Here is a 23,162-nt window from a genome sequence, read left to right on the forward strand (position 1 = left end):
ATTATGATTTGGGCATTGTTTCTGGCTGAACAACTGCCAGACTTGATTAGCGGGCTCTTCCAGAGATTCTGTGAGTTACCCAATAGCTTTTAACAAATTCCTTTTTGCTTAAACTAAGTAGACTGGCATCTGTTATTTGAACTAAAAAACCTTTCAAAGGTAGACTTTGGTATGACCTTGTGCTTCACTTTTGAAAAGTGCTTAAAACCATATTCTACAGCTGGACTCTTTAATGTACTGAGTTAAGACAACTTTCCTCATCCCAAGCATGGTGTTAGATAATCACAAACTGAATTTTTTTTTTTAAGTATCAAAAATGAGTGTTTATTTGAAATTATGTCTTCTTTACTTTTCTGTTACATAAATGCTACCATTTAAACAAAACAACAGAACTAGTCAATAACGGTGATTAGTAGTAACTGATAGTAGGATAATTAAGCAAATATGGTTAAGAAAAATATATTTTATAAAGTTTCTTTCTGTTTTTTGATATAGCATTTACTTTGACTTAAAAAACTGTTGCTTATTTAAATTTTATAGGCTATATTATTATATATGTATTAATATTATGCATCTTAATATTTATGTATTAAGATACATAAATTTAAGAGTTAAAAAAATTGAATATAAGTACAATAAGATTGGTTAAACAGACACTTCATGTATTTATTTTTAACAGCTTTATGAGAGATAATCAATGTAACACATCGATGTAACATTATGTAAGTTTAAGGTGTACAAGGTGTTTATTTGATACACTTATATAGTGCGAAATGCTTACCACCATAGCCTTAGCCAACACCTCTACCGTGTCATATAATTAGCATTTATTTTTTTACATCTTTATTGGAGTATAATTGGAGTATACTTTATTGGAGTATAATTTTTACAATGGTGTGAGAGTTTCTGCTTTATAGCAAAGTGAATCAGTTATACATATACATATGTCCCCATATCTCCTGCCTTTTGCATCTCCTTCCCTCCCACCCTCCCTATCCCACCCATCCAGGTGGTCACAAAGCACCGAGCTGATCTCCCTGTGCTATGCGGCTGCTTCCCACTAGCTATCTATTTTACGTTTGGTAGTGTATATATGTCCATGCCACTCTTACTTTGTCACAGCTTACCCTTCCCCCTTCCTATATCCTCAAGTCCATTCTCTAGTAGGTCTGTGTCTTTATTCCTGTCTTACCCCTAGGTTCTTCATGACATTTTTTTTTCTTAGATTCCATATATATGTGTTAGCATACGGTATGTGTCTTCTTCTGACTTACCTCACTCTGTATGACAGACTCTAGGTCCATACACCTCACTACAAATAACTCAATTTCATTTCTTTTTATGGCTGAGTAATATTCCATTGTATATATGTGCCACATCTTCTTTATCCGTTCATCCGATGATGGACACTTAGGTTGTTTCCATCTCCTGGCTATTGTAAATAGAGCTGCAATGAACATTTTGGTACATGACTCTTCTTGAATTATGTTTTTCTCAGGGTATATGCCCAGCAGTGGGATTGCTGGGTCATATGGTAGTTCTATTTGTAGTTTTTTAAGGAACATCCATACTGTTCTCCATAGTGGCTGTACCAATTCACATTCCCACCAGCAGTGCAAGAGTGTTCCATTTTCTGCACACCCTCTCCAGCATTTATTGTTTCTAGATTTTTTGATGATGGCCATTCTGACCGGTGTGAGATGATATCTCATTGTAGTTTTGATTTGCATTTCTCTGATGATTAATGATGTTGAGCATTCTTTCATGCGTTTGTTGGCAATCTGTATATCTTCTTTGGAGAAATGTCTGTTTAGGTCTTCTGCCCATTTTTGGATTGGGTTGTTTGTTTTTTTGTTATTGAGCTGCACGAGATGCTTGTAAATTTTGGAGATTAATCCTTTGTCAGTTGCTTCATTTGCAAATGTTTTCTCCCATTCTGAAGGTTGTCTTTTGGTCTTGTTTATGGTTTCCTTTGCTGTGCAAAAACTTTGAAGTTTCATTAGGTCCCATTTGTTTATTTTTGTTTTTCTTTCCATTTCTCTAGGAGGTGAGTCAGGAGGATCTTGCTGTGATTTATGTCATAGAGTGTTCTGCCTATGTTTTCTTCTAAGAGTTTGATAGTTTCTGGCCTTACATTTAGGTCTTTAATCCATTTTGAGCTTATTTTTGTGAATGGTGTTAGGGTGTTCTAATCGCATACTTTTACATGTACCTGTCCAGTTTTCCCAGCACCACTTATTGAAGAGGCTGTCCTTTCTCCATTGTACATTCCTGCCTCCTTTATCAAAGATAAGGTGACCATATGTGCATGGGTTTATATCTGGGTTTTCTATCCTGTTCCATTGCTCTATCTTTCTGTTTTTGTGCCAGTACCATACTGTCTTGATTACTGTAGCTTTTTAGTATAGTCTGAAGTCAGGGAGCCTGAATCCTCCAGCTCCGTTTTTCGTTCTCAAGATTGCTTTGGCTATTCGGGGTCTTTTGTGTTTCCATGCAAATTGTAAAATTTTTTGTTCCAGTTCTGTGAAAAATACCAGTGGTAGTTTGATAGTGATTGCATTGAATCTGTACATTGCTTTGGGTAGTAGAGTCATTTTCACAATGTTGATTCTTCCAATCCCAGAACATGGTATATCTCTCCATCTATTTGTATCATCTTTAATTTCTTTCATCAGTGTCTTATAATTTTCTGCATACAGGTCTTTTTACTCCTTAGGTAGGTTTATTCCTAGATATTTTATTCTTTTTGTTGCAATGGTAAATGGGAGTGTTTTCTTGATTTCACTTTCAGATTTTTCATCATTAGTGTATAGGAATGCCAGAGATTTCTGTGCATTAATTTTGTATCCTGCTACTTTACCAATTCTACTGATTAGCTCTAGTAGTTTTCTGGTAGCGTCTTTAGGATTCTCTATGTATAGTATCATGTCATCTGCAAACAGTGACAGCTTTACTTCTTTTCCAATTTGGATTCCATTTATTTCCTTTTCTTCTCTGATTGCTGTGGCGAAAACTTCCAAAAGTATGTTGAATAAGACTGGTGAGAGTGGGCAACCTTGTCTTGTTCCTGATCTTAGTGGTAATGCTTTCAGTTTTTCACCATTGAGGACTATGTTGGCTGTGGGTTTGTCATATATGGCCTTTATTATGTTGAGGAAAGTTCCCTCTATGCCTACTTTCTGCAGGGTTTTTATCATAAATGGGTGTTGAATTTTGTCGAAAGCTTTCTCTGCATCTATTGAGATGATCATACGGTTTTTCTCCTTCAATTTGTTAATATGGTGTATCACGTTGATTGATATTTGTATATTAAATAATCCTTGCATTCCTGGAATAAACCTCACTTGAGCATGGTGTATGATCCTTTTAATGTGCTGTTGGATTCTGTTTGCTAGTATTTTGTTGAGGATTTTTGCATCTATGTTCATCAGTGATATTGGCCTGTAGTTTTCTTTCTTTGTGACATCCTTGTCTGTTTTTGGTATCAGGGTGATGGTGGCCTCGTAGAATGAGTTTGGCAGTGTTCCTCCCTCTGCTATATTTTGGAAGAGTTTGAGAAGGATAGGTGTTAGCTCTTCTCTAAATGTTTGATAGAATTCGCCTGTGAAGCCATCTGGTCCTGGGCTTTTGTTTGTTGGAAGATTTTTAATCACAGTTTCAATTTCAGTGCTTGTGATTGGTCTGTTCATATTTTCTATTTCTTCCTGATTCAGTCTTGGCAGGTTGTGCTTTTCTAAGAATTTGTCTATTTCTTCCAGGTTGTCCATTTTATTGGCATAGAGTTGCTTGTAGTAATCTCTCATGATCTTTTGTATTTCTGCAGTGTCAGTTGTTACTTCTCCTTTTTCATTTCTAATTCTGTTGATTTGAGTCTTCTCCCTTTTTTTCTTGCTGGGTCTGGCTAATGGTTTATCAATTTTGTTTATCTTCTCAAAGGAGCAGCTTTTAGTTTTATTGATCTTTGCTATCGTTTCCTTCATTTCTTTTTCATTTATTTCTGATCTGATCTTTATGATTTCTTCTGCTAACTTTGGGGTTTTTTTTTTTGTTTTTCTTTCTCTAATTGCTTTAGGTGCAAGGTTACGTTGTTTATTCGAGATGTTTCCTGTTTCTTAAGATAGGATTGTATTGCTATAAACTTCCCTCTTAGAACTGCTTTTGCTGCATCCCATAGGTTTTGGGTTGTCGTGTCTCCATTGTCATTTGTTTCTAGGTACTTTTCAATTTCCTGTTTGATTTCTTCAGTGCTCACTTCGTTATTACATAGTGTATTGTTTAGCCTCCATGTGTTTGTATTTTTTACAGATCTTTTCCTGTAATTGAAATCTAGTCTCATAGCATTGTGGTCAGAAAAGATACTTGAAACAATTTCAATTTTCTTAAATTTACCAAGACTTGATTTGTGACCCAAGATATGATCTATCCTGGAGAATGTTCCATGAGCTCTTGAGAAAAATGTGTATTCTGTTGTTTTTGGATGGAATGTCCTACAAATATCAATTAAGTCCATCTTGTTTAATGTATCATTTAAAGCTTGTGTTTCCTTATTTATTTTCATTTTGGATGATCTGTCCATTGGTGAAAGTGGGGTGTTAAAGTCCCCTACTATGAATGTGTTACTGTCAATTTCCCCCTTTATGGCTATTAGTATTTGCCTTATGTATTGAGGTGCTCCTGTGTTGGGTGCATAAATATTTGTAATTGTTATATCTTCTTCTTGGATTGATCCCTTGATCATTATGTAGTGTCCTTCTTTGTCTCTTCTAATAGTCTCTATTTTAAAGTCTATTTTGTCTGATATGAGAATTGCTACTCCAGCTTTCTTTTGGTTTCCATTTGAATGGAATATGTTTTTCCATCCCCTTACTTTCAGGGTGTATGTGTCTCTAGGTCTGAAGTGGGTCTCTTGTAGACAGCATATATATGGGTCTTGTTTTTGTATCCATTCAGCCAGTCTGTGTCTTTTGGTGGGAGCATTTAATCATTTACATTTAAGGTAATTATCAATATGTATGTTCCTATTCCCATTTTCTTAATTGTTTTGGGTTTGTTATTGTAGGTCTTTTCCTTCTCTTGTTTTTCTTGCCTAGAGAAGTTCCTTTAGCAGTTGTTGTAAAGCTGGTTTTGTCGTGCTGAACTCTCTCAGCTTTTGCTTGTCTGTAAAGGTTTTAATTTCTCCATCAAATCTGAATGAGATCCTTGCTGGGTAGAGTAATCTTGTTTTTTCTCCTTCATCACTTTAAATATGTCCTGCCAGTCCCTTCTGGCTTGCAGAGTTTCTGCTGAAAGATTACCTGTTAACCTTATGCGGATTCCCTTGTGTGTTATTTGTTGTTTTTCCCTTGCTGCTTTTAATATGTTTTCTTTGTATTTAATTTTTGACAGTTTGATTAATATGTGTCTTGGGATGTTTCTCCTTGGATTCATCCTGTATGGGACTCTCTGTGCTTCCTGGACTTGGTTAACTATTTTCTTTCGCATATTAGGGAAGTTTTTAGCTATAATCTCTTCAAATATTTTCTCAGTCCCTTTCTTTTTCTCTTCTTCTTCTGGAACCCCTATAATTCAAATGTTGGTGCATTTAGTGTTGTCCCAGAGGTCTCTGAGACTGTCCTCAGTTCTTTTCATTCTTTTTTCTTTTTTCTGCTCTGCAGTAGTTATTTCCACTATTTTATCTTCCAGGTCACTTATCCGTTCTTCTGCCTTGGTTATTCTGCTATTGATCCCATCTGGAGAATTTTTAATTTCATTTATTGTATTGTTCATCGTTGCTTGTTTCATCTTTAGTTCTTCTAGGTCCTTGTTAAATGTTTCTTGCATTTTCTCTATTTCCAAGATTTTGGATCATCTTTACTATCATTATTCTGAATTCTTTTTCAGTAGACTGCCTATTTCCTCTTCACTTGTTAGGTCTGGTGGGTTTTTATCTTGCTCCTTCATCTGCGGTGTGTTTTTCTGGCTTCTCATTTTGCTTATCTTACTGTGTTTGGGGTCTCCTTTTTGCAGGGTGAAGGTTCTTAGTTCCCGTTGTTTTTGGTGTCTGTGCCCAGTGGCAAAAGTTGGTTCAGGGGATTGTGTAGGCTTCCTGGTGGAGGGGAGTAGTGCCTGTGTTCTGGTGGATGAGGCTGGATCTTGTCTTTCTGGTGGGCAGGTCCACATCTGGTGGTGTGTTTTGGGGTGTCTGTGGACTTATTATGATTTTAGGCAGCCTCTCTGCTAATGGGTAGAGTTGTGTTCCTGTCTTGCTAGTTGTTTGGCATAGGGTGTCCAGCAGTGTAGCTTGCTGGTCATTGAGTGAAGCTGGGTGCTGGTGTTGAGATGGAGATCTCTGGGAGATTTTCGCCATTTGATATTATGTGGAGCTGGGAGGTCTCTTGTGGACCAGTGTCCTGAAGTTGGCTCTCCCACCTCAGAGGCACAGCACTGACTCCTGGCTGGAGCACCAAGAGCCTTTCATCCACACAGCTCAGAATAAAAGGGAGAAAAAGAAGAAAGAAAGAGAAAGAAAGAAAGAAAGAAAGGAAGAAAGGAAGAAAGTAGGGAGGGAGGGAGGGAGGGAGGAAGGAAGGAAAAGAAAAGAAAGAAAGACAAAATCTCACACAGAAGCATACACATGCACACTCACAAAAAGAGGAAAAGGGTAGAAAATAATAAATCTTGCTCTCAAAGTCCACCTCCTTAATTTGGGATGATATTTTGTCTATTCATGTATTCCACAGATGCAGGTACATCAAGTTGATTGTGGAGCTTTAATCCGCTGCTCCTGAGGCTGCTGGGAGAGATTTCCCTTTCTCTTCTTTGTTTGCACAGCTCCTAGGGGCTCAGCTTTGGATTTGGCCCTGCCTCTGCGTGTAGGTCGCCGAGGGCGTCTGTTCTTCACTCAGACGGACAGCGTTAAAGGAGCAGCTGATGCGGGGGCTCTGGCTCACTCAGGCCGGGGGGAGGGAGGGGTGCAGATACGGGGCGAGCCTGCGGCGGCAGAGGCCGGCGGGATGTTGCACCAGCCTGCGGCGTGCCATGCGCACAAACTGAATTTTGAGAAATGTATTTAAGTTAATGTAATTATATCCATCTGGCAGGGCTAACTTTAGGATTAGCAGTAATGTGTATAAAATCTTTGCCACAAGGTCTGACACTAAACTGGTTTTCAATAAATGATATAAATTACTTATTATATAATTTTGGATATATGTACATGTTATATGTTCCTCAAATAATTATTTAATTCCTATTATGTGCCAGTCACTATTCCGGGGGCAGTGAACAGAACAGTCAAAAGTCCCTGACCTTTTGAAATTTACATTCTAGTGGAGGAAGATTGAAAATAAAGAAGCTAAATCAATAAATATATGTTGTATTAGAATGTGATGAGTGCTATGGAGAAAAATGAAGCAGGGAAGAGATGGTTAGAATGAGATAGGAGGGAGAGTGGACATGAGTTGCAGTTTTAAGTAGGGTGTTGAAGGATGATGACAGAAAGTGACATTTGAGCGCACAACTTCAAGAGGGATGAGCCCTTACTGTTTGTCCTTTTTCTTTCCTGTGTTGAATTGTTTGTTGGATCGTTTCCCCTAATTTTAAGTGCTTTCTGTTAAGAGTATTTAATATCTTGAAGCATGCAGGTGGACAAGAGAGAAAAGAGTATTTCATGCAGAAGATAAAAAAGAACAGAGGCTCTGAGGTAGGACCCCTGGAAATATGGAATGGTGTGAGCAAGGAACAGAAGATTAGAAATTTAAGGTAGCCAGATTGTTCATGCTGTAGAAGCCACCAAAATGATTTTGGCTTACTCGGAGTAAGATAGGAATAGGGAGTGACATGATCTGCCTTAAGCATATACTCTGAGTGTGTGTTCTTTGGCCCCTAAATGAATGAGAAATAAAAGGCAAAAGAAAATAGTCGTCACCCATTCTATCCTAAAATGTCCGTGTGTATCGATCAAATTAAGTTCTCTTAACACTCAGCTTCGTGAAAGAATTACATGATGCAATTTAGAGTTGAAACAAACTGAAACTTTCCAACCCCACCTGAGTATAACACAAAATGAGCTACTTCTTCATTTCACAGGTTTCCATTCAGTAGAAATGAAGCCCTATTTGTTATTGACGCAGCTATTTTGTCTTACTTAGGGAGGCAAAGTTTAGTCATTAATTTTACCTTCTTAATATAGTACCTAATATTCATAAACTTATATTTCATTCTTATTTCCTCATTCATCAATGTAAAATAATCTCAACATAACCTTGAAATGTGAGGAACAGAGATCCTTCTAAGATACCTTGAAAAGCAGGAGGGAGGGTTAATAAAAGATGCATGTGGACTAAAACTGGAAGGTCATTAGGTCCTGAGGAAGCTCTAAGTATTGGTCCATCTGCCAGCCTCTATGCTCCTCTTAGCTCATCTGTCCATTCTCTAATTGCCGATCTTCTTCACTCACTCCTGTGTACCTTTCTTGTTCTCCCATTCCTTAGCTTGCCAATGCCCAACTTAATAAAACCTTAAAACATTCTATTTCAGACTTAACTTTGGGCAAATTTATTTAGGATCGTGGCTCAAATTTCTGGAACAGAGCACCTGAACTAGTTCCTCTTCTCAAGCCATGTGACATAAATCACAGATCATTACCCAGTCTATCAATTAGTTGTACTTTGAGCAGATGCCTTATACCCTCTTCCCATTAGTTGGGATAGAGGCATGAGTTCACGTGGTTAAGAACAGAGTCACTTAGCAGAAGTCATGGGTGGTGCAGACTCCATTACAGGAGGCGTGGATATGTCAGGGAATGACTGACATGTTTAGAAAACAAGTATTTGTTTATATTTGTAATAGTCTTCAAACTAGCAAATTTGAAAACTGAAGTGAAATGTTTTATGTAGAAAATTTGTTAGTAACTCTTTATTAGTATTAATCTGGTGCAAAGATTCTCAATGGCAGTAGAGAGACAAACCTCTGGGAAATACGTATCCAAATTTTCTGATGATATAGTGGAGTAATATATAGTTTAAAAAAGCAAATTCATTGTATCTCTTACTTTCATAATACCTCAAAAAGTAAAGCTTGACAAAATCTTGGCTGGTTGGGGTTATGTTGAAGGTAAATTAAGAATTTAAAAAGTGATTTTAGAAGTTTCTACATTCATGGAACACATGACTTCTGTTTACAGATGACATGATTTTCTATGTAGAAAATCTCAAGGAATCTACCAAAAAACCTAGAACTTATATAAGTTTAATTCTAACAAGGTCATAGGATCCAAGGGCAATATACAAAACTCAGTTAATCCTATATGGCAGCAATAAACAATAGGGATTTGAATTTTAAATACAATAGCATGCAGGCATATACACACACAAATAGTTATGCATAAATGTGACAATATATGTGTATGCTGAAAACTATAAAGCACTGATGAAAGAACACAAAAATTTAAGGATATATATACTGTGTTTATTAATTCAAAGAATAAACATAGCATAGATGTCAGTTCTCCCCAGTTGAATCAATGCAATCTCAATCAAAATTCCAGCAAGTTTTTGGGTTTTTGGGGGGGGGATGGAGTTTGTGGTTTGACGGCCTGATCCTAAAATGTATATGGAGAGGCAAAATAACTAGAATAGCCAAAACAATTCTGAAAAAGTAAAACTTGGACGACTCAATCAACCCAATTTCTAGATATTATAAGGCCATAGTAATCAAGTCAGTGTGATTTCGTAGAAAAGATAGACATTTAGATCATTGGAACAGAATAGAGCATCCATAACTCAATCCACACAAAAACAGCTGAAATTTACAAAAGCACAAAAGTAATTCAGTTGATAAAGTATAGTCTTTTCAACAAATGGCAAATGATTGTCCATATGCAAGAAAATGAACCTTAATACACACCTTATATTCATACAGAGTGAAGTAAGTCAGAAAGAGAAAAACAAATATCGTATATTAATGCATATATGTGGAATCTGAAAAGTTTGGTATAGATGATTTTATTTACAAAGCAGAAATAGAGACACAGATGTAGAGAACAAATGTATGGATACCAAGGGGGAAGGGGGTGTGGGATGAACTGGGAGATTGGGATTGGCATATATATACTATAGATACTATGTATAAAATAGATAACTAATGAGAACCTACTATATAGCACAGGGAACTCTACTCCGTGCTCTGCAGTGACTTAAATGATAAGGAAATCCAAAAGAGGGGATGTATGTCTACATATAGCTGATTCACTTTGCTGTACAGTATAAACTAACACAATATTGTAAAGCAACTACACTCCAATAAAAAAATAACTCAAAATTAGTCATAGACCTAACTGTAAAACATATGTCTCTAAAAACTTTTAGGACAGTAGTTTCAACTGTCTCTCTGGGACAGTTCAGCAATGGCTGGAGATATTTTTGATTGTCACTACTTGGAGAAGGATGCTATTGGTGTCGAGTGAGTAGAGACCAGGGATGCTGCTAAACATCCTACAATGTACAGCATAACCATACCCACAACAAAGAATGCTAATTTTTTAGTTTGGATAAATGTACTATGGTTTTGTAAGATATTAGCATTAGAGGAAACTTGGTAAAGGGTATATGGGAACATGCTGTACTCTTTTTGTAACTCTTCTATGCATCTGAAATTATTTCAAACTAAACAGTAAAGCTTGTGTATCACTACTTTAGGGTAGCAGACTACTTCAAAGTCAAACATTTGGTAATTTCATAATTTATTTCTATGACAGCATCATGTACTATAGTTGAAGCATTCTGTTTTGATTTCTGTTACAAAATGACTTGAATCCTTCAATGAAATTTATTAAATGTGTAAATATTGCCAGCCATGTATTAAATGCTAAAATTTTTGAGACTAAGAAAATATTTTCAAAAGTCTTCTCTTAAAAGGGGGTCTTCTTTGATTATCTAACCTAAAATACCACCTCTTTCCACCAGTCTGTTTTTTTTTCTTTTCCATTAGAACTTGTTTTCTGTAGTAATTTTGTTTATTTATTGTTTACTGTTTCCTCTCCTAGAATATATGCTTCATGAAAGCACAGACTTTATTGTACCAATAGGATTAGGACCATCACATTAGAGATGGATGCTTAATAAGTATTTGTTGAGTGAATGAATTATCTATTTGTGTTGCATCTTCCTGTTAAGCGGTCAGTATTTAAAAGTTGGAGCTTCTTTAAACCCACTGGCTCTGAATATATTAGTCCCAACCCTAGTAATTTCCCGAGTGAAACTCTTTCCTAAGCAGAAAGATGTATTGGTCTACACACTTAAGATTTTTCAGAGCAAAAGACAAATCCCTTTCCTCCTTTCTGTTGGGAAGGAGGCAAGGAGATGACAGTAAATAACTGTTGTTTTGTACTTTTCTGTCAGATCTTTCTGGTACTACTAGAAGGCTTTTATCTCACCATATTGGATGCCCTGCAAACTAAGCTCCTTTTGTTTGTGATAGTATTTGGACCACTGCCAGGACAATTTATTAGATTTTCTTCTGTTTAATTAAATTTTTAAGTAAAATGCTCCTGTTAGAACCAGATTATTTCAGACATAAGAAAGTTTGTGATAAGCATCAAAGATGGAAATTGGCAAACACATGTCCACTTTCCACATGGTAGCATCTGGTGATTGAGTTATTTGCTGAGCTGAGCAGTGGCGATACAAACAAAGGAATCGTCAACCCCACCTGGGAAGGTGTGAAAAGACTTCAAAAAGGATGGGACCCTTAGAATGAGCCTTGAAAGAAAAGGAATAAATCAGCATGCAAGAGTAGCTAAACTTAAATTGTGAATATTGCCACTTGTCTACATTTTCTTCATTTTAAATGTGATAGAAAATTAATTCACCTTTAGGATAGTATCTTAAAGAACACTAACCAATCCCCCACTTAGAAAATTTCTTATACAGAAAAATGTACTTCTTTCTTACCATTTTGTATAGAGAGGTAGAAAAACAAACCCCAGTTTATTCCTAAACGAGAATAACCATTTTTGCATCTTTCTCAAATACTAGTTTTGTGGATCTAGATGAATACATATATTTTGATATGTAGACATTAAAAACTGTTGGAATTGGCAATTATCAATGTATCTACCTAGTTTGTTTCTCTTATTCGGTAAGATTTCCTATTAGGTCAGAATCAAGACTGAAAGATGTTTCACAACTAATAACGTTTAGAAATCAAAGAAAGTTCTATTGAGATTGTGAGAAGATGACGTTGAGGGGTCATGTTCATTTAAATTAGTTATGTTTTAGGGCCTTATCTATCTTTAAGTAATCTATATTATAGAAATGTATTTTCTGGATTATTTATATAGGTTTTATTAATTAATTTACAATTCATCTTTATTAACTACCATATGTGTGGCTTTATCCATTAGGTGCTGAAGGAAACAAAAGGTCATACATTCTTTCAGGGGAGAGAAAACATTTTAAACAACTGTGAATAGAAAAATTAATAATAATTGTATTTAAGATAAAGTAGTAAGAGGAACATGATCAAATAATAATGCGCAATGCAGGCAATTAAGTTCTATGGGCAACTAAAGGAGGAAACATTAGCGTTAGAGGCAGACTTTTGAGATACTGCGTGTTCAGTTCCAGACCACCACAATAAAGCTAGTCACGTGAATGTTTTTGGTTTCCCAGTGCATGTAAAAATTATGTTTACACTATCCTGTAGTCTAAAAAGTGTGCAGTAGCATTGTGTCTAAAAAAAAGCAATGTACATACCTTAATTAAATACTTTATTGTTAAAAAATGCTAAGCATCACCTGAACTTTCAGTGAGTTATAATCTTTTTGCAATAGTAGCATCAAAAATTACAGATTACCATAACATATAATAATGATAAAAAAGTTTGAAATATTGCGAGATTCACCAAAATGTAACCAGAGACGTGAGCAAATGCTGTTGCAAAAAATGGTACAGATAAACTTGTTTGACACAGGGTTGCCAAGAGTTTTCAATTTGTAAAAAAACAGTATCTGTGAAGTGCAATAAAGCGAAGCACAATAAAACAAGTTTATCCCTTATCTACAACTATCATGGAAGTCACAGCAATTGAGAAGAAAGGAATTAAGATGCCCCTAGAAATTTGAGCAGGATCTGATAGAATTTGGAAGCACTTTCTAAGCAGTAAGAACATAATGACTAAAGATATGAAGATTGCGTTGACAGGGTACTATACAAACCGTAGAGTAGAAATGTGTGTTTCTGGAGAAATATTTACAGTAGATTTGATGAGATGTCCTTCTTAAACTGGCTGTCAATGAAAGAATGGCTTAAAGAAAAGAAATGCTTCTAATTGTAATAGAACTATCTTAATCCTGAAAGGAGTATTTCCTTCAGCAGATCCCTTTAAAGCTTATTTTAAAAGACTTCTAATGGAGTTTCTTTGTATAAAGCAATATTCCTCAAAGTGTGATAGTTTAGTGGTTTTTACATAAAAGTGTTCTGTAGTCAAATTGTGGAAATGCTATGTTAGTGTTAAACTTTTTTTAAAAAAGCTTTATGAGTTTACAGAGTTTTAAATTACTTACATGAATTATGAGTCTCCAAGAAAAAATTATCTGACCTCAGAACTCAGAATTCTCTGGGGTTTTAATTATTATTATTATCATTATTTTTAATAATCAGTAAGTTTTAGAGTTTCTTGAGACAAACTTTAGAAAATGCTGATTGAAAGCATCCACGTACATATTTGAAAGAAAATGTTCATTGAGATAAAACAAGTCTAACGGGGATAGAAATAATAAAAAAATATAGTATCCAAGATCATTATCAACCAGCCTGCCTTGTCTTTACTTACCTTGCTAGTAGCTAGGAAACACAGAAGGGAAATATAACCATAAAAGCCTGGGTATTTTTTTCCAAGCATTTGACACACCATGCTGAATAAAAAGTTTTGAGTGCAAATTTTCTGTAAAATTCAATTCTATCATAAACAAATGATAAAAATCAAGGTCAAAGGTTAAAATAAAATGGAAGAAAATTTTAATAATTTGTAATAAAGCACTTTAAAATATTGTTCCTTATTTTGCCACAATCACAGAATTTTTTCAACACTGTTGGGAACGTTATAAACAGCCTTCAAGGAAACATCTTAAAGAACAGTTTTAAGTTTCCCTTTAGAAATTTAAAATTTCACCATTTCATAGCTGATGGTTTACCAATAGCACCAGTTCATCAGGGTGGAAATGTACCACATAGTTGACCTGTTTAGTGGTGTAAGGAAGAATAGCCTACTTTGAAAAGTCCGTCTGAAGAAAAAGCTTGCTGAAGAATCATTTGCTCCTACAAAGTGTTAGTAAACTCCCTTTTCTGGAGTTAATAATGAAAACCAAATAGAAAACATAGCTGAGTCAACACCTCATTAATGGGGTAATCAGTGAATTCTATACAACAGTCTGTACAATTCTATACAGCTACTTGCACCAGTGAGGAAGAAACTCCATATAGGTTGGGGAGAGTGAGAAAGAGATGCAGAGAGACAGACACGAACTGAGAGGAAGGTCTTACCTCCACACATTGAGGATGGCACCTGAGCGTCGTCAGTAGATCAAATAAAGCCAGTCAGCTCTTAACCAGGTGGTGATGAGGCCGTGGTGGCTGTTTTAGAACTCTTGGCTTGCCTAGAATAGTGTTTTCAGTTCCCTTTATAAGTAAGTGAAGACTGTTGGCAAACCTTTCTAAGCTGCATCTGGTATATACAAAAGTTTCTTTAAAAAGACCAAAATTTAACATGGGAGGTAAAGCAGTGTTCCTGTTCTTGTGTAGTTTGGCGGTCCAGGTCTCATGTACATTCTCAATAATAAGAGAATAAAGGTTATATTTCAGTGAAAGTGAGAAATCAAATAGTGGTGCAGTATTAAAAATCTTGATCTTAAAAAATTCTGTTGGGGGAATTCCTGGGCGGACCAGTGGTTAGGACTCTGCACTTCCACTGCAGGGGGCCCAGGTTCGATCCCTACTTGGGGACCTAAGATCCTGCAAGCCGCATGGTACAGCCAAAAAACAAACAAACAAAACTCCTATTGGGATTCATTAAGTGAATCTGACAGTGTTAATACGTAGGTCATTTATTATCAAAGGAGAAATGTTATCCAAAGTAAGCAATTGTAATACTGTATGAAAATATTTTTATATACAAATAGAGTGTCAAAATTAAATATATACATTCCATTAATTAAAAGGCCAACATATATTATTCTCTTAAAAATATAGTTCCCAAATTGCAAACTCATTTAGACAAATTTTATTACACATAAATGACAAAAGTAACTTAGTACTATGGTTTAGCATTCTTAGAACAGATGACTTTCTATTTTGTGAAATTATTCTTTATCTTCATTTTAAAACATCTGTTATATCATTTAGTAAAGGCACCGTGTTATACATTCATGTTTAATTACATCTCTCAATTATCTTGGATTCCTTTATGCTACTGCTTCTTTAAGCTGTATGACTCTTGTTCTCATGGGCCTTATGCATATCTCACTGTAACTCTGAAACATTTCCAGCACAGATGACAATTTCCACTCTCATTGCAGTATGCTGATGCATAGTGGGCCATACAATTGGTAATAATGAAATGTTAATTTTTAATCCTTGTAAACTTTATACATTTCACAGAATTTATATGTCTTCTGAAAATTTTAAACAGGTTTAAAAAGTATTATTGCAACTAATATCTTACATAGATTATCTTACAAAAATCAGTTCAGAATTAATACCGATTGATATATGTCCTCATGCATGTGAAATAGTTTGTTGATTGCAGCGTTTCCACTGTTGGTTGCAGTGGTTTCCACTGTTTATGTCCATCTTCTAGCACTACAGTAAGGATTTCTCAATTGCCATAATCCGTTTTTACCAGGATGCATTCAGTAACTTCCAGAAGGCATTTTACCCTGGAAAATTGCATAAGCAGATAGATTCTTGGAGGATACAAATAAAGCTCTTAAGTTTTTATATTGCCACTCCGTATTTTTCAATGTTCTTTAGCGCCCCTCAAAATTTTATTCCAACAAGTTTTTATCTTTTGTAGTAGTATCTTTAGGAAACACAGGTCATTCTGTTTTTTCTGTTCCTTTAAAGACTTATTCTCTTCCTAGAGAAATACATAAAAAAAGTTTGTAAGTTCATATTTTTATAAAAATACACATTTTAAAATATTTAATCTTTAATATCCATTATGCTAGCTTATACTAAAAATTTGGTTTAATTAAAAAGAATCTTGAATGATATTTTTTAAAATATGGTTTCTAACTATAATTGTGATCATTGATGTGTAGGAAAGTCAAGGTTGTTGTGGTTTAAGATTTAGGATTAATTAAAGAGCTATGTTAGGTGGATGTCATTTTCACCACTGCAACAGTGGACATAAAGAGTGCTATTTAAACTTTTGTGAGAAAGATTTGTACATTATTCAATTGAGTTTTTTACAATGGAAAAAATGTTTTTATGGAAGGAATAATTAATACTGAAAATATTCAGTTTATTTTGTCAAAGATGATTAATAAGGACATACCTGATAAAGCTTGTTCCCTAGTCTTCCCTAGAGTATGGAAGATGCCTGCCTCATAAGCTAGTTTTCAGTCCCTGACAAAAATCTAATAAGGGCTACCTGTACAACCTACAGAAAGTGGAGAAAGAGATACCTCACACGGAAAAGACATATAAGAGAGTAGCTGTGCATATATACTCAGTTATATTTCTGTGAGTCTCTGGGAAGTGGATTAGTACAGGGTTGAGTAATTTCTTCATTTAAATAACAACCAATTATTGGGTGTTTGCTAGGTCAGGTATTGTGATCAGTGCTATACATACATTATTTCATTTTATCTATTTAGTAATTATGAAATTGATGATTTCACCTTTCACGTTTGAGGAAACTGAGATGTAAAGAGGATAAATAAGCCGCCATTGTCACACATCAAGTAAATATAATGACTGGGTCTTAAGCTTGTTTGTCCTATTTTTAGTTTAGTCACATTCAGATCTCTTTTAGCTATATATTTAATAACAGTAACACATACCCTTTAAATAATGCATTTAAAAGATTAGAGGACAGATTTCAAAGATAAATATGAAGGAGAATTTCTCATATTCTTCTCTTTAATGAGGGTCCCAGGACATCTTTAAAAAGTACAAATTGAAGTTTATGTGACTAAGCAGGTTTGAAATACATAGATGTGAATATTTCATGACTTTTCTCAAAGATCAAGATTGAACATTCATTAAAAAGACAAAAAAACAAAGAACTGTGATTTTGCCTCTGTAATCCTGGGAACACAGATGTTATCTCCTTTTTCTAAACTTTCTTTCTAAATTCCCTTAGCCAGAGGCCCTCAATGTATTTATTTATATTGCTCAGTTATTCATTTCAACTATTCCACTTCAGGTGGAATTCCTAGAGTTTCCTGAGTCCCAGGGTGTGCAGACTCACACTGCTTCTCTAAGAGGAATAAGGAATTTCCGTATATATATATAGTGGTCAAATAACAGAAGTGTGAAAAAGGAATCTATCACTCTCATGAACCAGGTGTGTTCATTTTTCTGTCTCATCCTAGTTAATATTTATATCATTGTAATGTATAATCAGATTTAATTAAATATTCTGACTTTTTCATTCATATTTTCTACATTGGTATATAATTTTGTGTAATAATCTAATAGAATGTGTGCAAGTATATATAAATATAGAATATTCAAATACTATTATACATATACAGTATATACTGTACAGTCTATACTAATAAAATAGGTATAAAATGGGTTCTCATTTTTAGTATGTATTTCTGTACTAGAGTAACGTTTTTTCATTGTGTCTTGTTGTTTAGTTTATTTTCTCCTATATTGTTCATGTCCTTTGCTATTACCTACTGAGGTTTTAATTTTGTTTCTTTTTAAAAAATCAGTGCTCTGACATTTTCCCTAGCTTCTTTAATTTTAAAATAGTGGTTTTTAAAAATTCAGTTTAAAGGGATCCAATTTCTAAGGGGTACCTCCCTTCTCCTTTTACCAACATTATAATGAATATTTTCAAAATCGAGCATATAAAAGGAAACAATTCAAAGAGAAATATTAAGGAATTAAGTTGAGTAAAAAGCTGATAAGAAAACTATACAATCACTCTTACCAAATTCTTAGTGGGTTGGGCTTCACCCAGGGAAGTTGATTTTCTTCCTTTACCCTTAAAAACCAAGTCATATTTATAATATTGATTATTAATCCTTTATTACTCCTTCCATTAATATAATTGCTAATTTTCATATTACTCTCAGCCCATCTAATCTATTTGAATATCTACTTTAAATTATTTATTGTTAGTGTGGCAGAATACTAATTTCATTTAGAAATTGAATAACAGGGAGAAGGGAGAAACAAGAGAGGTTAGTCTTCCGAATAACCTGGATGCATAATTTTGCAAATATGCCCAGCATTGTGTTAATTGCTGTGAGGTATGAAAAGCTAATATAGAAGGGTATACTAACAGAGACAAAAAATTAGAATTTTAATCAACATGAAAATAACATTAGCATTAAGTTGTTAAATCCTTATCATAAATTTTATTAAGCTTTACCCATCAGAAGCAAAATGAAATAACTATAAAAAGCTTGTAGCATGCCTAACTCACGAAGAAAATTCAATATAGCTGACCATCTTTAACATCTTGCCTTCTCATTTCAAGAAAAATTTGGATTGTAGCAGGTTAATTTTGTAACATAATTTTATTTAATTTCAAAATTTAAATTATTTGTGTATTTTCTTTTTCTACAATTAGTTGATTTTGGAATATGGTAATCAATGCAAAGCTCAACACATGAGAGAAAGAATTGCAAATATACAGCATACCTATAACCTTTAACCCTTTGATATCGCTAGTTTGCTCTGCATTCTTTTCAGTTAAGCCCTGACTTGAAGCTTATGCACAACATAAGCCATTACTAAGTAACTGGATGTGTAAGCAACATGAAACGAACTTGCTATTCCTGCATTAGATAGTACAGTAGTCTCTCTGTATTTGTGGGGGATTGGTTACAGGACCCCAGTGGGTACCAAAATCCAAGGATGGATGCTCAGGTCCCTTATATAAAATAGCGCTGAATTTGCATATAACCAGGCACATGCTCCTGTATACTTTAAATCATCTCTAGATTACTTACAATACTCAATACAATGTAAATGCTATGTAAATAGTTGTAAACACAAAATAAATGCTGTGTAAATAGTTGTTAATGTGTCTTGACAAATTCGAGTTTTGCTTTTTGGAACTTTCTAGAGATTTTTTTCTGAATATTTTTGATCCACGGTTGAATCTGAGGATGCAGAACCATGGATATGAAAGGCTGACTGTACTTTAAATCACTATAAATAAGGATTAAGAGATGGTAGGCTAGAATGTAAAGTCTTCATGATTCTTAAGCTTGGCCTTAAAGGATGCATAGAACAAGAGAGATCAGATTTCCAGAAAAGAGAACAGTAGAAATTCCATATAAGGGACTAACATTATAAGGGGACAAGATTGGAAATAAGCTTGGCAAATCCACAACACCAAGAGGAGACTGGCTTGCATCAAGTAGATAATGTAATGATAAATGAAGTGGTCCAACTTATACGGTCCAATATATATTTTCATCACTGTCAGTAGGGCTCAAGGACAATCTTATCATTTTACCTTCTATGGGCAACTACTAGTATTAAAAATTAAAAACACACACAATCCTTTTTCTATCATAAAAATGTTAAAATTTTCTTTTAAAAATTATGAGAAATATTTTTGGCTTTATGTGGCAGCTGGTAACATTCCTGAAGAGGGAGTAAAAATAACAATAGTAATTATAAAACATTTATTGAAACTTTTTAGTACTAAGCACTCTATATTATGTCATTTTCACATCCTATAATGTAGGTACTATATTTTTCTCCACTTTGCAGATGAAGAAACTGTTGTCTAGTCTCAAGATAATGTCTTCCAAATTTTGTTTTATTGTTTATATTTCATGACCACTAGCAGAGAAGTAGGAAAAAATTAGCGCTATACTTATCAAAATTATTGAGGCAAAAAACTTGAAAATTGTTGGACATAAATATGCCCAATTTTTATATACAAATATATTTGTTAAATACATTTGATTACCCGTTTTATTTGCTATGAGTTCTTATAAGTGTGTACATATATGGATTAAAATTATTAAGACATTTTAGAAATAAAAATTTACCATTCCTCACCCAACTTATCACACTAGCCTCCTTGACAGTTATTATGACAATAAAATTTATTATTTTCTTTATTTACTTTCCTTTTTTCTTTTCTTTTTTTTTTTTTTTTTTTTTTTGCGGTATGCAGGCCTCTCACTGCTGTGGCCTCTCCCGTTGCGGAGCACAGGCTCTGGACGCACAGGCTCAGCGGCCATGGCTCATGGGCCTAACCGCTCCGCAGCACGTGGGATCTTCCCGGACCGGGGCACGAACCCGCGTCCCCTGCATCGGCAGACAGACTCTCAACCGCTGCGCCACCAGAGAAGCCCTATTTTCCTTTTTTAACTGAAGTGTAGTTGACTTACAATGTTGCTTTCATTTATTTTTAGTACCTTTTTAAAAACAATTTCTTTGCCCTAGCCAAGAGATGAATAGGTACTTTACAAGTTGAGGCTTTCCTCTTCTAGAATTGAGTAAATGTATTTCAATTTTCTTATAAGCACTTAGATTTCTATGCTAACGGATTTGATCATCAGAGAATGATAGTATCTTATCACTGGAGTTGTTTACATTTTTGTACAAACAGTCCTCAGCTTACCTTGTTGGTGCAGTTCAACAGTGTTAATGTGCCCTGTGAAACTGTTGATAGGTGAAGATTGAAATCATCACTGATATTCATTTTAAGGAATTGCTTCAACTTTCGAGCAGCACGATATAAAAACGAAGCTTCCTATTACAGAAAAAACATCAGAAGGGCTGTTTCAAATAAAATATTAAGAAGTGATAAGCTTTCCTAAGGAGCCTAAGGCCAGAACTGTATTGCTAAGTAACACCCCACCTCCACCCCAGTTTTCTTCTATTCCAGTTAATCGCATGACTGAAGAGCAACTAGACTGAAACTGTTTAGCTCCCAGGTGACAGCCTAAAGTGCCTAGAACCCAGTTTAATGATTATCTGACTTTTTAAAGTCTCTTTTCTTTGCTATGTGTGATCTTATCGCTTATGAGTGAACATATAACAAGTTTATTCAATTTTAAACAAGATAACTAAAGGAGAGGTCTTCTGGAAGCAATAATAGTGAAAGGTATGTGTGACTTTTCTTGTTGTTATTATTTTTGCCCTTTTTGAGCTATGGGCGAATAGCTGGCAATAAGAAAATAAAGGGCCTATTCACCTAAAACAAGTTTTTCAAATATTTAATGTAAGAAATTTAAAAAAAAACAGAATTTATGGATATACTCTTAAATGCCATGAAGTTAACTCAGCTATTGTGAGTTTTAAAAAAGTCTATTGAATAGCACACTAGTTTCTGCAGAAAGAGATGACACAAATTTTTGTTGGAAGTTTTGTAGATTGTAATATTATACCAAATAGAAGTGGTAGTGGTTTGAAGATAAGCAAATATTGAAAGAAAAAATTTCAAAATGCCTACAACTAAATTACACCCATTACTTGTGTGTGTGTGTGTGTGTGTGTGTGCGTGTGTGTGACAAGCATTTTCCTGCATAAAAATTTTAGAAATAAGAGATATGTGTCTTTGAATTCAGCAGTTCTTCTAGTATTTTCAAGGTGAAAATGAAATGCTAAAATTAAAAGGACTATTTATCAAATAAGCATAGGGCTATTTGTAAAATAAAAGTATAAAAGACCATAGTATAACTTAACATATCAATGGGAATTGTCGGGTTAGAGCCAAAAGACTGTGTTATTAATATAATCAATATAATTAACAGAGATATAAAAAATATAAGCTTCTATGAAATCAAGCTTGAATGACATATAAACTCCAAATAATTGTCATTACCTTATTATCATCACATGAATGTTTTTTAAAAAAGTTAGGTTCGTTATTCAGGCAATTGCTATCAAAGTCTATCATGCTGTCCTGTAATAAATAATATAAAATAATATGGTTAAACTGGGGACCTTTCTATCATGTAGTAATTATAAAAATAACAATGTTATAATACTTGGTATTTATATGTGCATTTTAAGGAAAATAACTTTAGTCTGACTTAGCTGACTAGGCAGGAAGAATAGTTATCTATAGTTGAAGAATAAACAAGTATATACACAAACCCTCACGTATTTAGAGCTTCCCCCAGACTCCATAGGTTAATCTCAGAAATCATTGAGAGAAACTGGCTTTTTTGGGGAAATAAAAGTACCTATTTTAGAAGTTATACTATATAGACAACGTACTATAAATTTTGAAATCATGAAGTTGAGATGCATTTAAGAGGTTATTTGGTCCAATTTCCTGCCACTATCAAACAGCAACAAAGGGAATTTACTTTAGAATGAAGGCAAAGCCTCTTGACAGTGAGTAAAGTTGAAATTCATTCTGCAGCATTTTAAATAATCCAGTTGGGGATGTTTGAGGTAGAATTTAGCTGAGAAAAAAGTGAGATTGAATATGTGCATTGTCATTGTCATGTAAGAGGCGGGGAAGGCAGACTGGCACATTCTCATTTTTCTTTCTAAGGAATGTAGTATTAGAAGGTGGGGATTAGCTGAATCAAGAATGTACTTGAGGGCTTCCCTGGTGGCGCAGTGGTTGAGAGTCCGCCTGCCGATGCAGGGGACATGGGTTCGTGCCCCAGTCCGGGAAGATCCCACATGCCGTGGAGCGGCTGGGCCCGTGAGCCATGGCTGCTGAACCTGCACGTCCGGAGCCTGTGCTCCGCAACGGGAGAGGCCACAACAGTGAGAGGCCCACGTACCACAAAAAAAAAAAAAAAAAAAAAGAATGTACTTGACATATTAGGAAGAATTTCCTAAGGATTCAGATTCTTTATGCACAGGATTGGACTAGCTCTGTCCAGCAAACTAGCCATTCCATGCTATCAGAGCTTCTAGAAGGACTTCAAGCAATTTTAGCCTATGTGTTGTCATCTAAGGAACAGATAAAAAGTGGAATAATGGCAGGATGTAATCATGGGCTTCTAATCTTCA

The 23,162-nt window shown here is 34.8% G+C and overlaps 2 protein-coding genes across 4 annotated transcripts in view; one reads left to right on the forward strand and one right to left on the reverse strand.

Annotated features, from left to right (window-relative positions):
• Positions 1–6,930, forward strand: part of ZC2HC1A (zinc finger C2HC-type containing 1A) — a 70,603-nt gene extending 63,673 nt beyond the window's left edge. The window contains exon 10 of the mRNA XM_073794538.1: positions 6,720–6,930. Coding sequence (XP_073650639.1) covers positions 6,720–6,753 — 34 coding nt within the window. The 3' untranslated portion in view covers positions 6,754–6,930. The remainder of the gene's footprint in view (positions 1–6,719) is intronic.
• Positions 6,931–12,315: 5,385 nt separating this feature from the next.
• Positions 12,316–23,162, reverse strand: part of IL7 (interleukin 7) — a 57,551-nt gene continuing 46,704 nt past the window's right edge. The window contains exons 3-6 of one of the 3 annotated variants that reach the window (XM_019926268.3): positions 22,012–22,092; positions 20,806–20,937; positions 18,145–18,198; positions 12,316–16,113 (exon numbers count right to left, since the gene is read on the reverse strand). In XM_019926268.3, coding sequence (XP_019781827.1) covers positions 15,994–16,113; positions 18,145–18,198; positions 20,806–20,937; positions 22,012–22,092 — 387 coding nt within the window. In that variant the 3' untranslated portion in view covers positions 12,316–15,993. The remainder of the gene's footprint in view (positions 16,114–18,144; positions 18,199–20,805; positions 20,938–22,011; positions 22,093–23,162) is intronic. The other 2 variants (XM_019926270.3, XM_019926269.3) reach the window with 2 other exon arrangements.

This window comes from Tursiops truncatus, chromosome 17 (genome assembly GCF_011762595.2).
Source record: "Tursiops truncatus isolate mTurTru1 chromosome 17, mTurTru1.mat.Y, whole genome shotgun sequence".
Taxonomy (NCBI): domain Eukaryota; kingdom Metazoa; phylum Chordata; class Mammalia; order Artiodactyla; family Delphinidae; genus Tursiops; species Tursiops truncatus.